This window comes from Caretta caretta, chromosome 14 (assembly GCF_965140235.1).
Source record: "Caretta caretta isolate rCarCar2 chromosome 14, rCarCar1.hap1, whole genome shotgun sequence".
Lineage (NCBI taxonomy): Eukaryota > Metazoa > Chordata > Testudines > Cheloniidae > Caretta > Caretta caretta.
This window is the reverse complement of record NC_134219.1, coordinates 22,541,506-22,558,828: the sequence shown is the minus strand read 5'-3', so window position 1 is coordinate 22,558,828 and position 17,323 is coordinate 22,541,506. Positions and strand designations below refer to the sequence as shown.

The 17,323-nt window shown below is 51.4% G+C and overlaps 1 protein-coding gene across 12 annotated transcripts in view; it reads right to left on the bottom strand.

Annotated features, from left to right (window-relative positions):
* Positions 1-6,651: 6,651 nt before the first annotated feature.
* Positions 6,652-17,323, bottom strand: part of ARHGAP44 (Rho GTPase activating protein 44) — a 157,566-nt gene continuing 146,894 nt past the window's right edge. For 10 of the 12 annotated variants that reach the window (XM_048817558.2, XM_048817559.2, XM_048817561.2 and 7 more), the window contains 2 exons: positions 15,106-15,483; positions 6,652-8,605 (listed from right to left, as the gene is read on the bottom strand). In XM_048817558.2, the coding sequence (XP_048673515.1) occupies positions 8,463-8,605; positions 15,106-15,483 (521 nt within the window). In that variant the 3' untranslated portion in view covers positions 6,652-8,462. Of the gene's footprint in view, positions 8,606-13,575; positions 13,628-15,105; positions 15,484-17,323 lie in introns of all 12 variants that reach the window. The other 2 variants (XM_048817562.2, XM_048817564.2) reach the window with 2 other exon arrangements.

The following is a 17,323-nucleotide window of genomic DNA, read 5'->3' as shown; positions in this document are numbered from 1 at the left end:
TATGGGGATTAACTGGCCACTGATTATCTGTCTGTGATACAGGTACAGCACTCACTGAGCTCCGGTCCTACAGTGTGTGTTAGTGGGGGGGGGGGGGGGGGGGGGGCTGTACCAGACTGCTATTTCAGGGTCTGATAGACTGGCTCCATCAGTGCGGCCTGGGAGATGCGCAGCCCGGCAGAGCTGGGACGGCCCTGCAGGTCCCAGCGCTCATCAGTTCATTTCATTTTGCTCCTGCTCTGGCAGCCATCAGCAATGGTCCGGGTTGTCCCCTTGTGGCAAGTGGCAGGAGCTGGAGGAACAGCTGTGTTGATGGTTCCTCTTTATGCAGGTGTGAGCAAGCCCTGGTCTCCTGGGCCTGTGGTGTAGCTTCCTGACAGCAAGAAGCCACCCCATGCATCCACGCAGCAGGGAGTCAGAGCCAGCAGACGTCCAGGAAGAACCCAGCTGGTGTGCACAGGATGCTGCATGGAGCAGAGCAATGTTATGCATGCAAACACAGGCCAATGTTCGCAGCAGTTGGTGCTAGGTCACTGCCATGCACGCTGTAAGGTACCTAATGCACATGGGCAGCACTGCCCCCGGCCAGATGGCATCGCTAGGATTCATATAGCACCACGGTTGTGTGTGACACTTTAGAGACAGGTAAGGAGACAGAGTCCTTGCTCCAAGCTTATTCACGCATCATACAGCACGGCAGTGATCAGAGAGCGGAAACCACGGGGACAGCACGACACCACTTCCAGGGGAGAGACGGCCCCAGGGGTTCACTGTGTCCTTGTCTTATCACTCTTTCCCATAGGTCAGAGTGGGAGCGGAGGGCAGAGGCAGGCTGGGGGAGGGAAAGGGTGGGTGGGTGAGTGATCTTTCCCAAGGGCTGGCCCTCCAAAGCCTGGGACTTCCCTTTTGCTTACCCAATGCTGATCAGGCGTTGGAGGGCCAGCCCTTGGGAAAGTGCACCCACCTGCACCGGAATGGCCCCCTTCAGGAGCTGGGAGCGTGGACACAGGGTAATGACCTTTGGGTCACTGGAGTCACATGCCCAAAAAGCATGGAACTGCTGCCTAGCTAGCTGGTGTTTGTACGTATCTCAGACAGAGAGCACCAGCAGGGCACAGAAGCGCGGCAGTCTCATGCGCTGGATGTGTGGACACATCTGCTCCACTGCAACCCTCAGGCAGAGGGTTGGGGGAAGTGCGGGGCTGCTTCCCATTCCAGAGGAGGATGCAGGGGCGAGGAGTCTCTACCCAGCCCTGATAGCTGGCTCCGAGGTCTGACGCACCCGCCACAAAGAGGCCACCGTCCACACCCTGCTTACAGGCACATTTCTTCCTGCTGCCGGTTTGTTTTGGTCTCCCTTGATGGTGTGTGACCCGCTGGGGAGAGTGGGCTGCAAACCTCACTCTGTGCCGACGCACAGGGATCACGGCCCCCCAGTGCCAGAGCCCTCTCTTTGTCCGCAGCCGCTCCCAGGCTTTTAGCTCTGTAGGTCCCCGGGACAAGCCCTGCATGGTGGCCAACCCCAGTACTCTGGCTGAAGCTCGCCTGGCACAGCGACAGCCGAGAGATGCCCGTGGGCTCGCCCTAGCTCCTGCCAATGCCTCTGGCTGGACGGGACCCTGCCAACGATTTGTGTAAAGCCCCAGTGACAACACCGAGAGCAGAGCCCCAGAGAGACGCAGCACCTTTCCCACGTTCACCCTACGCCTCAGAGCAAAGCACCGTTTGCAGCTGACTGCTTCTCCATGGCCCGGGGAGCCAGGAGGCTGACTGGTTCCTAGGGAACAGCGCCCACACCACATCCCAAACCCCCTGCCCAAGGGGTACTCGGCCCCCCCGCTGGCAGGCTCGGCAGAGGGCAAGGAGCAAATGGGCCCTGCAGTGAGGGCAGCATGCACCGTGGGGTGGGGAGTCTGCCAGGTCCTGGGCTGGCACATGGCCTGGGCAGTTGTCCTGCTGCTCCCATAGTATCCGGGAGCTGGGATACGGCCTTCGCTCTGCAGGGCTGACAGTCCAGCACCCATGGTCCAGCCCCACAATGCTGAGGACACAGGAGGGTCTTGGGCTCCAGAGCTCTCCAGCCAATGGCACTTACAGGGGGTTCATTTATGTATGAGCAGTAGCTGCATATTCATCCCAGCCCCACTGCACATCCGCTGCGCAGCACGGCTTGGGACGGGGCCAGGGGGAACCACCCCGATGCGTTCTTCCCCTAGCACAGCCCTGAGCCCCTGCAGCACTCGCTACTGGGCTGCTGGCTGGGTCCGGTAAGGGTCTCAGCCTGAGCAAAAGCCCATTCGACTCCCAGCCTCTGATGACATGCAAGGGACTGACACCAGGCATGTGCCATGCTGACCGCCAGGGAGCAACGGCACCAGTCAGCTGAGCCTCAGGGCATGGATGCCAGGGGCAGCACAGGGGAGGTAAGCAACAGGGAGGGCTCAGAACAGCTGCAGCATGGCAAAGGGGCTGGAGCAGGCTGCAGAAAGAACAGACAGAGCAGATCCAAGATAGCATAAATCAGGGCAGCCTCAGCAGAGTTCGTGTGGGGGACGGATCCATGTCAAATCCTACCACACGGTGATCCGGGGCAGGGACTCTTTTTTCGGCTCATCTGTTTTGCAGGAAGGCAGCGTCCTCTCAAGATGCTCAGCACCATCAACTTCCAGCCAAATGTTCACCCATTTTTCTTTGCTGTACTGACAATGTTAGTTAGTCCTGGAAACGGAAAGAAAACTGCCCGCATGGCCCCTGTGGTTGGGGTGTCTTAGTCCTCAATTTGTTTATCCTCATAGCCACCCTATGAGGCAAGGGAGAGGTTTGATCCCCACCCCAGCTAGAACTGGGCAGAAAGATAAACAGTGGTATGCTGCCAAGCTCCACCCACAAGCCAAGCTCCGCCCTCTTGACAGGCCAAAGTGAAACACCACTCTCAGCAGATGGCGCAGAACTTCACAGTATGTGTGCGCAGGCTCAGGTTACCTTCCGTGGGGTTCAGATTCACACTCCCCCGCCCCGTGAGGCTGAATTGAGGCCTGGGCACAATGGGAGCATGTGCCCAGAGCCCCGGCTCCCAGATGTGGGGATGGCAATTGCAGCTTTCATTAAAATAAAACATTTCTGGCCTTCATCATTGCGAAGCAAAGTTCCAAAATGCAACCTGAGAGTAATCAATGCAACGACGTCTGCCTGAGTCTGCAGAGAGCCTGCAGCAGAGGACAGATCAGGATACATTAGTGTCAGGGAGGAAGCTGTTGGTCCCACACCCACCAGCAGAGCAGACTTGGCCTTTGTTATTCTGGGGCAGAGAGGCTGGCTGCCTGGGGGAGCAGGTGGTGGTGGTATGGCCCACTGGGCTCAAAGGACTTGCCTTTGGTGAAGCTCAAATACCCCCAGGGCCTAGCTCTCCCCTTCTGGTTTTCAGTTCCATGAATGGGGTGGGGCTACAAGAAGTGGTTGTATCTCCCAAACACCCCCCACTAGTGGCACCAAAGGAGACCAGGCAGATCTGTAACCCACCCTCTTCTTTCTTATGTGCAATGAAATAGTCAACAACGCTGCCATTCAAATGAGCATCATGGGGCATCTGGGTGAACTCCCCACACCACTGCAGGGGGCAGTTCAGGCTCTCAGCAGATCCTGGCAGACATCACTGCATCAGAGACCTTTGGTGTGGCCTGGTACCCCACCAGTCCTGATCCCCATTTGACAGGTGGGAAAGTGAGGCACAGAGACAGCAGAAGGACTCCCCATGGTTAGGGAGACAGGTAGAGCCCGAATGGGAACCCAGCTATTAACTACATCTCAGTCCAGTGCCTTATGCACTAGCCCAGACTTCTCTGGTTCTTGTCTGTGCAACATTTGACAGAAAACCACAGGAGTTCCCCTTCAAATAAACTGCACATGACCAGACTCTGAGGAGCTACCAGAGTACAGATAATAAACAGTAATAATAATTTAACTCTTACTAAGGATCCAGATCAGATATAAACATCCCTACCGCCAGACGCTGCCAGACAACATAATATTTCTTTGCATTGGAGGCTCTGGAAAATAAATGCAGAACTTTGAACTACCAAGTACTGGGTCTGGAAGAGAGATCAGAGAATTCTCATTGTTTTACCTGGTTTTATTGGGAGACAGTTTCAAAGTGAAGTCTGACCCACTTTTGTCAACAGAAGAGGCCGTTTGTCTGGGGCTAAAACATCACTGGAGCCAGCCAGGCAGTGAAGAGAGAGATGGCAGACAGACTGGGTTGTGTTTCACTCTGGGACTGATTGGAATCAGATTAAAAAAACAGGCAAGAGTCCGTGCCCTAGATCAGCAGATCTAACGCTCCCAGGTTTGGCGAAGGAAACACAAGAGAGTTTGCCTTTGAGAGGAGCAATTCGGGAGCTAAACAGCATCATTTCTTTGTTTCTGGGTCAATTTTAGGTGCTGTTAGAAGTTCCTGGTTAGGATGAAGAAGAAACATGTTCGTGTCTAAGGCACCAATCCTGCAAACATTTATGGATGCGCTTAACTTTGGAATCCATGGGACTACTCAGCTGAGCAAAGTTATGACTCCCTGCAAGTGTCTGGAGGCTCGGAGCCTGCAGCCGTGGTTTCCTTCTGCACCCGCCGAGCTTAGCTACATGCCAATTCATGCCCAGATTCAGAAAAGCATGTAAAGTTTAAACCCGTGAATGTTTTATATGCTGACCTTAGTGACTGTGGACATGATCGTGCTCCACTGCAACCAAGGGGCGGGGTTTCCACTGAATTGCATGGGAGCAAATCAGACCCTGAAATAAGTCTGTGCTGCTTTTTACCCCGTTAGCCCTGCAGAGTCAGCCCAATTACAGGAGAGGGGGCTGGAGCCAGATCCTCCACGTACATCAGCAAAACTGAGTTTCAAGAAGTTCCATCTGTGCAAACCCACACAGGGCAGGGTCCTCCCCCCGTACGGGATCCCAGAGCTCAGGCCCCAGCCCAATCATCTTCTACACTGTAACTGCATTGCCCCGCAACTCAAGTCAGCTAACCCTGCCCTTGCAGTGCCCGAGGATATAATTTGACTTTGCAGGGCTTTTAGTACTGGGGATGATTCACAGATTTCAAGGTCAGAAGGGACTACTGTGCCATGGAGTTTAAGCTAAATAGATTGAGCTCCTTGAGTCTATCACTGTAAGGCAGATTTTCTAGTCCTTTAATCATTCTCATGGCTCCTCTCTGACCCCTCTCCAACTTATCAACATCTTTCCTGAATTGTGGGCACCAGAACTGGACACAGGATTCCAGCAGTGGTCACACCAGTGTCAAATACAGAGGTGAAATAATCTCTCTACTCCTATGTGAGACTCTCTTTTTTATGCATCCTAGGATCACATTAGCTCTTTTGGTCATAGCATCACACTAGGAGCTCATGCTCAGCTGGTTATCCACCACGACCCCCAAATCTTTTTCAGAGTCACTGCTTCCCAGGACAGAGTCCCCCATCCTGTAGGTATAGCCTCCATTCTTTGTTCCTAGATGAATACATTTACATTTAGCCGTATTAAAACACATATTGTTTGCTTGAGCCCAGCCTACCAAATGATCTTCATTGCTCTGGATCAGTGACCTGCCCTCTTCATTATTTACCACTCTCCCAATTTTTATCACAACTGCAAACTTTATCAGTGATGATTTTATGTTTTCTTCTAGGTCATTCATAAAAATGTTAAATACCACAAGGCCAAGAACCAATCCCTGCAAGACCCCACTGGAAACTGACAAACTCAGTGCTAACTCTGCTTACACTTACATTTTGGGACCTATCAGTTAGCCAACTTTTAATGCAGTTAAAGGGTGCCATATAAATTTTTTATCATTCTAGTTTTTTACTCAGAAATGTCTTGTGGTACCCAGTCAAATGCCTCACAGAAGAGTAAGTATAATACATCAACACTATTACCTTTATCAACCAAACTTGTAATCTCATTAACAAAAATAAATCAAAATAGTTTGAGAGGATCTGTTTTCCATGTTGTTCAAGAAGGAAAGAGGCCAGCTTGACTTTCAGCTCCCAAGCGGAGTTTGCACAGCTGGCTGGTAGGAAAGCCCAGCATTTTACATGCAAACTGCACAGATTTGCTCTAGGGAGAGAGAGAGAGAGAAAGAAAGTCACCCTGGATCCCGCAGGCTGTTTTTGCAGTGTGGCTTTGCAAAGAAGTGCACCACTTTGCGGGGAAGGGGGAGTGAAGAGGGAAGGGGGTGTTTCTCTAGAACCGCACTTGAAGTGGTACAGGCCTAATGGATGTTGTCTTTCTGTTCTGTGTTTGCTCAGATTGAACTCTGCCCTGGCCAATGTTCTTGTGAGAACTGGCCCCCCAAAAGACACCCAGCTGAGCCACCAACACAAGTCTGGGTGTCCTCTTGATGAGTGCCGGAGACTCCATGAATTCCACTACAGACTTGGTTATCACGATTGATTTTACAGAGAAGATACCCAGATACCACGGTGATGGGCTGCAGCATAAACCCCTGAGAATGACAAGGTTTTTTCACAGATGAATAGTCATCTGATCCTTCTACAACCTTCCCTCCTCCCCACCTCCTTGGCAAAACAAACTGCTAAAGGCACAGCGAGACCTGCATTAGAGGCTACATAAAAGGGTTCAGCAGACAACATCAGTTGATTCTATTTTAATGAGAACACTCTTCAGGGAGAGTTGGGGGCAGGGTGGCGTGGGGAGTTAAGCGTGCAGCTTCTTTAAAGAAGCTGCTCAGGGTGTTGATATTTCAAGTCAGAGTGAGAGACACAAACGTGCAGTCCTTCTGGAGGAACTGCTGAAAATACAAGAAGTTGACCATGTTCGAGGAGAAGAACCCCAGTTTTACCAACAGTTTTGACAGCAATTTGCACATTTATTTCAGGTGATTTTGCACTACACCCCCGGCCCCCACCCCGTGTCCCCATTACAGTTTGGGTGATGAGTTGCACTTATGACCTGTGCAAAAAGCTGTAACATCGTAACTTGCAAATACGGCTGTGAGAGAATATTTCTTTATACATTTATACTGGATCCGGGGATGCTAAGCATTTCAATTTACATTGGTACACCAATTCAGATGGAATGGCTCAAATAAAACCAATATATATATATAGATCTATTTATATATACAAATATATAATATATATATATATCTATGCAGACAGATATATATATATATATCTATCTTTCAAAAGGATAAAAGGTTAAATTTGTCTTTGCATGCACCACCAAAACCTCTGCTCCACACCACCCGAACAAAAGAGTTAACTAAGGCCCAGCGCTGAGTAAACTGTAATCAGGTCCCTGGTAACATGTCCCTGTCGTCAGTTTCGCCCTCCCCTCTCCTTGCAGACACTGATGCAGGAATATGTGACACAGGGTGTGGGGGGGAGATGAGGAAGTTGCGCTGGTGAGAAGTGAGCTGGAAAGGCAAGGTCACCTGGGCCACATCTCACCTTCTAAAGCACGGTTAGGGGGACACAGCATGAGCACATTATTGCTATTCAAAGCATGGCCTTGCTCTCCAGCACAAACTGGTGCCGTTCACACCAACGGGGCTCACGCCTCCCTTGCCAGTGGCAGGCACATCCATGCCACTCCCAACTGCCTGCCGCAGTCCCAAGAAGAACAGTCACACTTGGTTCCTCGCCAAATCTCTGGCCGCGGTTCAGACAGGAAATCGTTCCCCGGCCAACAACAAGGAGTCAAGCCAACAACGAAAGGGAAAAAAGCCAGGGTGAGGTATTTGGGAACAATGAGATGTGGTTCAGATCCCACTGGGGCAAACACTCTCCTGGAGACCACCCTGCAGGTGTCACCCTAAAACGGTCATTTTGGCAGACAGTCTGGAAAACAACAGGCTTTTAAGGGTTAAAGAGGACACCTCTCCCATGGCAGCCTTCCTGCAGGGGATGGAGACAGCATCGGCATCATTGACGGCACAGCAGCGCATCTGGAAAAGCAATGGGCCACCAGGCGCGTATTTCACCAGCTACCAGGCAAGGGGATGCTGGTGGAACCCAACGAGCCGAACCCACTGGGCACCATTACTGCAGTGACCACCCTGCCTCCCTCCCCCAAACTGAAGAGCAATGGGGAATTTGTGTTGGGGGGGGCGGGGAGGGGGGTTGGGGTTATTTTTGGAATAGGGCTGAAAGCTTGAAAGGGGAATACTTAGGCACCAAGTCAAAAGGCAAAGTTTGGATAAGGCGAAACAAACCCATGGAAATAAATAATCGAAACTGCCCCAGAAATGCATTTTGCCATGGAGACAGGCTGTCCCTGTTTGCTGCAAGTCACACATGTCCATCCAGCCAGTTCACACCAGTAGCTGGCGAATGGAGCCCCGACTGAGAGCAAACCCCGCCATGGCAAGGTCTCCGGACCGTAGTGGTTATGAGATCACATGTATGTACAAGAGAGTCAATGCGGGAAGGGGACGCTATGTCATAGGGCGGTGCTTTCCGATTCTTCCTCTTCCGAATCGACTTTCCCTGCCACGGAATGTCTCTGGGTTTGTTCCAGTGGATCTCCGTGGAGTGCAGGATCAACCTCAATGTGTATAGAAGGAACATCAAAGTGGACGAGATCTGCAATTGGGCACAGAAAGGCAGAGGTAAGAGGCTGCTCCGGGTGAACCCGCGCTAAGACGGACAGATGAGATCAGCAAAAAGGAGCTTGGGAGGTGCTGCTTTTTCTTAGCGGCAAAAACGGTTCTCAGGCTAGTACACTTAATGTCAGAGAACAGGGATGTCATAATAAAGTCTTGGCTGGCACCTTCTATCGTTTTCACTTCCTCTCCTGAGGCCTGGGTGCCTCCGTCGCAGCAGCCAGCCTCTCTCTCATTCTGGTCACGAGCACCACAGGTCTGCTAGGACTCAGCACAAGTGCTGAGCCCAGTGGCTTTCCAAAACACGGGGCAGAAACTGGCACCTCCTACTGCCCCTTGTTTTTGTTTCGGACCCTTAGTCTTTGCAGACTCGCCTTAGTCCCTTTCAATCCTTTCCCAGTGTAGACATTACAGTTGAAAACGCTATGGAGCCATCTAGCCTACCCCACTATGGGAATACAGGATTGATCCCGCGAGGACACTCTCTATTGCCTTGTCTAGTCGTGAATGTCTCCAGGGCAGGACTTGGACAGTAGATCTCACACTCAAGGAGCTATCACCTCTCATGTACTGATGGCTACGTCCTAAACCTCACCCCATCCTCCCTTTCAAACCTGCCAATATTCAGCCCCTTCATCTTTCCTCCTTGGGCAGGAGAGATTGCTTGCGGGGCGGAGGGAAGACACGAAAGGATATTAAACTCACTCTCCCAAATACGCAGCCACCTCATTAGCTGAGTCCTTTCCAGCTGCCAAATGCAAATACCGCAATTACCACATTAGCCACCAAGGCCAGCCCCATTCCATGCATTCACCCTTTTCCAGTCTCATAGGGAAACGAGTGACACACACGAGGCCCGTTTGAGGATGGGGTGTGCATAGGCGTGTGGCCAGACAGGTACGTGGACTGGCCTTTGGGGAAGGGTCAAGGGGCCATCAATGCAGGTTTCAAATATAGTAAGTTATTCTGCTTCGGCGGGGCGGGGGGCGCTTCTGGGACTTCCCCCCTCCCCATTTTACCCCTTTGTCCCCCTCAAGCAGCCTACATTGAGCCAATCTGCTCTTCTAGCTGCCCCGACAGGAAGAGCAGCTAGGGAGATACAGACGCAGAGGGTGCTGCGTCCGTGGCATGGCAGGTCCTTGCAGCCCAGGGAACGAAGAGCAGAGCTCAGTCCTCCACACCGCAGAGCGAGCTGGCTGCACCCACGCCACATGGATTTCCACAGACCAGCAGCTGGCCCATGGCCTGGTGGGCTCCAGCTCTGGACACTTGTGTGGAGGCTGTGTGTCTCTCTCACACACACACACACACACACACTCTCTCTCTCTCTCTCTCTCACACACACAGTCTTTCACACTCACCTCCCAACACATACTTGTATTGTGGTGGTTGTTACTTCTTCATGCTTCTTTCAAAGTGTGTCATTTTAGCTTTTTGACTGGTCTGTGCATTTCATAATTTTTATTTCTCTTATGCTTCCATTTAATTCTTTGAGTAGTGAGTTCTAAAATGCTCAGCCTGTCCTGGCTGGAGTAATTATCCCTATGGTAACTTTTTAAATACACACATTATATCTAAGTTTTTTGTTTCTGCCAGTGGCGCACATCCACACACACCTTGATATTGGTGCACATAACAAAATTCAGTCCGCACAAGGATGGAAAAAATTAGAGGGAACATTGTTAGTAACCCTTCGAATGCTGGCCAGGCGGGCGGCACTTCATACCTTCAGGGGAGGGGATGGGGGGGGGTTGTGGCCAGAGGGAGGCAGAGCTGGACAGGGGCCTCCTGGGTAGAGTCAGTCTTGGTCCAACTTGCCTCTCCCTGCCTGGCAACTCTCCCCCTGCCCCTGTGCTACTCTGAGCCCCACTTCACACCAAGAGGAAGGAAAGGTGGGTCACCTCGGTGGAAACAGCCAGGGACAGGCACAGCCTGCCATGGAGCCAGGCCATGGCTCTGGGCTGAAGGTGAATCAGGCAGGCGAATGGGGGGCAGGCAGCTCTTCACCTGTGCATGGGAGGGACGTTTTTGGACCTATGGGTGGCTAGTGGGAAGGGTCACACTGAGCATGGGTCCAGAGGAGGCTGGGGCCTGCGGGAGGGAAAGATTGGAGAAACAGGCGCTGGGTTTTCTGAGCTCCTACTCCTCAGCCTGGAGCCCTGAGGAGGAGCAAACTCAAGTCCTGGAGTTAAAGAGTTAAAAAAGAAACCCCACGCAATATGTAGGCCTTGGCACAGATGGAGATCTGGAGAGAGAGCACTCCAAGCCCTGCATAAGCCTGCCTGGTAGAGAGCAGAGGATCCCAGCTGAGATTTGCTGTGTGGGCCTGGAAGCAGAGTTTGGCCCACAGGGGTTATGACTGGCAAATGCCACGGGCACAGTACCCGCTCTCAGACCCATATGGTTTGCTCCGGGGATGTGCGGCCCAGAGGGACGGGACGGTGGGACAACACCCACACCTCCTCTCCCCTTCCGCAACACTTTATATGAAGATTTATGCTCATTTTATACCAGGGGCCAAATTCTGCTCTTGCCAACACTAGGGCAACCCTGCTGACTTCCCTGAGCTTGCACCACCAGAAATTTGCCCCCAGATTTTTATATTCCTTTCCCACCGTCACTGGTCCATTGTTCCTAGTGACCACACAAGCGCCCCTTGCCAACAGGAATACAGCTTGCCTGGCGCAGCCTTAAACATGGGAGTGGGCCCACGTTTTCAGGAGTGCAACTAATGCCTCTTGGGGGCATCAGCATTATCCAGAGCCTGCAGCGTGGATGTGTAACCAGGGAGGCGTGTTTAGAACCACAGAGCTGTAGGGCTAGCAGGGACCTCGAGAAGTCACCTAGCAAGCCCCCTGCGCTAAGGCTGGGCCATTTGTCCATGGGATGATCTCTTCCCTGATGCCAAACGAGCAGCTGCAGATATTGGACCATTTTGCATATCTGGCCAGCGGGACTAGGGGTACAGCTGGCTCACACGATGTGAGGGGATCTATATTTTAGCTGCTTTGGATAGGGTTACCAGGTGTCCGGTATTTGACTGGAAAGTCCAGTTGAAAAGGGGACCAGGCAGCGTCCGGTCAGACGAACTGACCGGACACCAAAAGTCTGGTTACAGCAGTGGCGTGGGGAAGGCGCTGGGTCATCAACCTGCACTAGCCCTTGCTTGGCCGGGGCTGCCTCCTACCTGCATCTCTTGGGCAGGCTCTGCATCAGGCTGCAGCTGCCATTTCAGCCCCAGAGCAGAGGGAAGAGGGGTGTGAACGGGGTGGGGCCTCAAGGGAAGAGGCAGAGCAAGCGTGGGGCCTGGGAGAAGAGGTGGAGCAAGGGCAGGGGATTGGGGAGCAGGGCCTCAGGGAGGCAGGGAAGGGGCGGGGGGTCCAGTTTTCAGATATTAAGCAGTTTTAATTTTTGAAATAAAGAGGCCTAATTGTCATGTGTATTTGAAATAAGCTCACTGCTAACCAGCGTTGTGAGATTGTTTCCATCAGACTAAGGTTCTGCAGCATGTAATGGGAAGACTTTGAGGAAACCCCTGCTGGAAAAATAAAGGGGAAGATCATAGCAAACCAGGGTGTGTTGTCATGACTACAGCCTGTGAAATGGCTACTTACGGTTTGTCTAGACTAGAGTTTTTGTGCCCATTTCCATATAAGTTAGCTAACAGCCTTGCAAATGTTAGTCTAGATGCTCTAGTAATGCTTGGCCTTGCCCATGGCTGGACCCTGAGATAAACCACTAATATCTGAGCCCTGGGACAAGCGTTTGTGGAGGGACTGGACTAGTATTTACAAACACGTTAGCTAACTTGAGCTAAATGGCAATCAATTAACTTGTGTGGAAACAGGAGCAAAAATTCTAGCCTTGACAGCCCCTTAGGGCTTGTCTTCAGAGCAGTGTTAGCTCAAGTTAGCTGTACTCAAGTTATCTTAGCTCTAGCGAGAGCAGCCACACCTTGGAGCTGCCCAGGGTGGCTGGATTAGCACCACAGAATAGCTTTGTTCCCACTGTGTTACTAGCTGGAGCACCTACGCATCCCCCGACAGGCTAGCTAGCTTGAGTCCAAAGCATGCCTAGGTGGAGTGAGAGATTTTTGGTTGGTTAGATTTTCTAACACCACGGTGGAGACCAGCCTGTGGACACACGCTCATCCAGTTCACATGCCATCAGAACGTGCAGGGCATCCGTTGGTGCACCGTGGAGGCCCACTGACGTGCTGGCCCTGTGCGTGCAGGTGGAGTTATACTGGTGGGGCACTGCAGTGACTTACAGTGGCTGTTTTTATCAACTGGGCTGCTCAGCCTAACAGTCCCATACCATGTGCCTAGCATGCAAGCCTCATTCGTCGCCTAGGACACTGAGCTTTTAAAGCTACAGCGCATTAGCATGAGGCTATTCGTTTGTTTTATCGGCACGCATTTCCAGAGCGCTCCTGGTCAGAGTAAATAAGCACCACCTAGTGATGCCAAATATCCCCAGGAAACATACCATCGGCATCAATACCCAATCAAGGCAATTAAGAGCGGCAATATCATGACATCCCTTCTGAAAAACAATACATGAAATGGAAGAGGGAGAAATTATTCATACGGGTCAGTTCTAAGCCATGGTTGGGAGGTGAAAAGAGAGGAGGGGAAGGTTAGGAGCTGGTCACAGGATTGTTTTCATTTACTGATTTCAATATATAAAGGGGGCAGGAACAAAGGCCAGCGGTTCCAGGAAGCAAAAGGAACAAGTTTACTAATAAGGTAATTATTGGTGAACTTGTGATACGGTCACAGTCCCAAGAAGCCATGCAATTCCGGTTCAGCGAGCCCCATGCAAAGGCCAAAGAGAGCGAGATGGAATTAGTGGTGAATCTGACGCAACAGCCAGCTGCTGGAGGTCAGTCTAGGGGGTTAGCTTTTCAAGTGCCAGAGGAGGGAGGTTTGCATGGGAACTCCAGCTTACCCTGAGAATCCCCCTCACACCTATCCAATATTGCATCACTCGCCTCAAACAGCTGCAAGGACACAATCATAGGATTGGGAGAAAGGAAACAAAAATAAGCAGCAACAAGGAGACAAGAACACAACAGAAACACGGTTCAGAGAATTGTGGCTGTCAAGTCATAAAACAGAACATAGAATACATTACAGTATAAAGAAACTAGCTTCCGAAACCTGCATGGAGAGAACTCAGACACAAACCAATCTGCCATTCCTATTTACCATCGCCTGCTCTGCAATCCTGGAGTACTAGGGGGGCATTTGTATTATTTCCCTTGTGAATCCTTTGAGCACAACCCAGCAGATCAGGACTGGATTGGCTGGGCCACAGATGCTGTTCTACAAGTAAAGGAGTCAGTGGACATGCAAGAGTATCACTGAAATACTCTCTCTCTCATGAACTGTCAAGAGTAGAAAGATCCACTACACATCAATGGAAAGCTACGATTCCCATGTTTCCAACCATGTAGAACGTGTTTCTAGTCATTAGGGGTCATGAGATATACCTCAAAATGAGGACCAGTCTCTCAGAGGAGGCAAAAGGACACCAGATAGGCCTACATGCTGTCGCCATGCTAAGGTCCTTGGGCCAGTTTGCCTTCCACTATATGCTATACTTCTATATCAACTTTCCCACCTATCTGGAGGTCTCAGGGGATGCCTCAAAGTAACTCCTAGAGAGAGAGAGAGAGAGAGAGAGAGATGTGTGTGTGTGTGTGTGTGTGTGTGTGTGTTTGTTTGTTTGTTTGTTTGTTTCTAAAAAACCGAGAGAGCCAACTGTAAGACTTACCAAAGGCTGTTGCGAGGGCTCAACCTGCAGTGTGGAGAAGATCCCACCAGATGGGTCACAACAAAAGCCTGCATGGCTTTGAAATCTATTCTGCAGCCTCCGTGAACAGAGCACCCGAGCCAGCTAGCACAAGTCCTGTCTGCTGCACTCCAGGGCTTGATGGCGGCACCAAGGGTTCACTAAGGACCCTCAGCCTGTGGGGTGGCTGCCAACACAGCACGTGGTAGAAGAGAGCTGTGTTTTCATACACAGGTGTTTGACCGTTTAAATTCTGCCTCACTGCCAGGGCAGGTTTTACCCTCAGGTATTTGCCTTCTCAGCGATCGCCCCTCTAAGGAAGCCCGGATTCAGAGGGGGGATGCAGAGATGTAAGAGTTGAAACTTGTCCCCATCACTCCTTAAAATAAAAGCACCTTAAAGACCCTGCATATTGGCCCTGGATCCAAACACCCAGGAGCACGTTTCCATTGGCCCAACGGCGTCAGATTTTGCACTGACTCCCTTTGTAGTGCCTGCAGCACAGTGGACCCTGGCATCCCCATGCTCATCCCCTCAGCCCACGATAACACCGACTCGTCGGATAACTGATGCCACCGAGACTCGCTGGTGGGGCGACAAACTAGCTGAAGGCATTCGCCTCTTCCCTCGCTGTACCCTGCAAGGCATCTGATCAAAGCTCTAGGGAGCGAACGGCTCGGTTACCTGTGGACATGCTTTCCCCGGGGGACATGTCATCTAGCAGGGTGTGGTCCATGGACTGCGGGCTAGCGCCGGTCAGGCTTGCTGTGGGAGGCTGTGGTGGTGGCAGCGTGGGCCTCTGCCTTGGCTTAGGGGTGGGTCGAGACTTGGTTAAAGTGCTCGTCAGGGAAGGAGGAGAAGACAGGGAAGGAGCAGCAGCTGGGGAGAGCTGGCCTGAGGCCAGTGAGTAGCCGTGTGGGTAATTCAGTCCATAGGGTGAAGGGGTGCTCGGAGGGGTGGGAGACAGGCTGACGGGGGATGGCTGCCCCGTGGACTGGTCGGACATACCGCCTGACTGGCCGTAGGGCACCTTGGGTGGGATTGGAGCCAGCTTCTTTGAAACTGTGGAAGACAAAAAGAGACAGAGATGCCATTAAGTGAAGCACAGGGTCCTTAGCACTTCTTATACCTATCTGATGTTACAACTCCTGCATGTGAGAAGCTGGGCTCTCCTGCTCTGGTGCTGCAATACACCCAGGCGCTGCGTGCGATTACTCTGCAAATCACACACATAGGTAACCTGGACTAGAACCCTCATCCTACAGCTCCAACCCCTCTGGCTGCTCCTAGCCAAGCTAAAGGCACGATCCCTTATCTTCTCCATGGACCAGATTGTAGAACCCCTCCTTATTCATAGCCACAAAGACAGCCTGTTACACTAGGGAAAGGTCACCAAGAGCCAGGCTGGACGCCAGTTACAAAGCACCATATCTGCCAACGGTTGCAGCTGTGCCTGCAAAACAGATCCTTACATGTGCAAATGCACCTGTCCTGTACGCATTCTCAGGAAAACACTGTCCTCGCTATATGCACCAGGGATCCAAGTGGAGAGCTTTGCCCTTTGCATCTACCGAGATTTGTGGCTGTCAGAATATTCTTGATCATTTCAAGATGGCACCTGGGAGGGGCATAAGGGGCTTGTGCTTAAATAGCCCCTGTGAGATGGGAACCAGCATGTAACAGGGACCATGGTGGATGTGCCAAACACAGTGGAACAAGGGATCATACTCATGAACATTGAATTAAAGTCAACCCAGGAGCAAAGGGATGCGAACTCCAGCCTGTCTCCCATGCCTCACAGCTCCACTTCCCAGCAAAATGACTTTGTGAGGCAGGCCTTGCCAATGTCCTGCAGGGACTATTCACTTAATCAAGCAGATGATATTAGCCATGAACAAACTCCTTGGGTCTCTCTGGTGAGAGCTGTGCATCCATGGGCTCACTCCTGCCCTCCAGTCAGGTAGGAGCTTCCCGCGCAAGTGTGCAGCCTCGTCAGTTTCTGAGGTCTGTGGAGATGTGTTTTGGAAGACAGAGGGAAGGTGTGATATTCACATGGCAGCACTGGGAGTGCGTTTTCACATGAGGCCACTCCGCCTCTATGTGGCAATGGATGATGGGGAGGGAAGGCAGAACTCTAGGAGCTGAAAGCTCCATTGACCAAGGTACTGAGTGTGCTTTTGTTAAGACATATTGGGCAAAATTTTCAAAAGTCCCGAAGTGACTTAGGAGTCTAAGTCCCATTTTCAAAAGTGATTTAGGCACTTAGGAGCCCAAGTCTCACTGGAAGGCTCGTCAGTACCTGAGTCCATTTGGAATATCCCACCAGGCGCCTAGCTACATATTTAAGCAGCTAAATACCTTTCAAAATCTGGCCCTCGGGTGCTTTTGAAAATTTTACCCGTTGTCTATTAACCAACCTCCAAAGGTTCTGAGGGGTGGTTTGCACGAGTACTCAGACATTTGGAGGCTTCTCTGACCCACATTGTAATTATCCCAGTGTCTGGGGTCCACCCAGACAGGGCAGCTTAGGGATTTGATGAGAACTGGTGAGATGTAATTCCTGCTTCTGGGTGGGAATTCTCAGCAGCCCCTGCGGAGCATCTGTAGCTTTCATTTGAGCAAACAAACAAAGAAGTCTGTGGTTGCAATGAGAACTCTCAAATACAAAGCAAGTGTAACCAACCTATCACGTCTTCCTCAGCTCCAGCAGTCAGTGGCAAGCTCATTTCCCTGACATAAAGATGGTGATCATGGGAGATCTCCACAGCATTTAATTTAGCAACAGCCTTCATCAAATCAAGACCCAACATGGTTTTCATATGAGTCTTATCATGAGCCAGATCCTCAGCTGGTGTAAATCAATGTAGCCCTGTTGACTAAATCGAGCTAACTGACTGACACC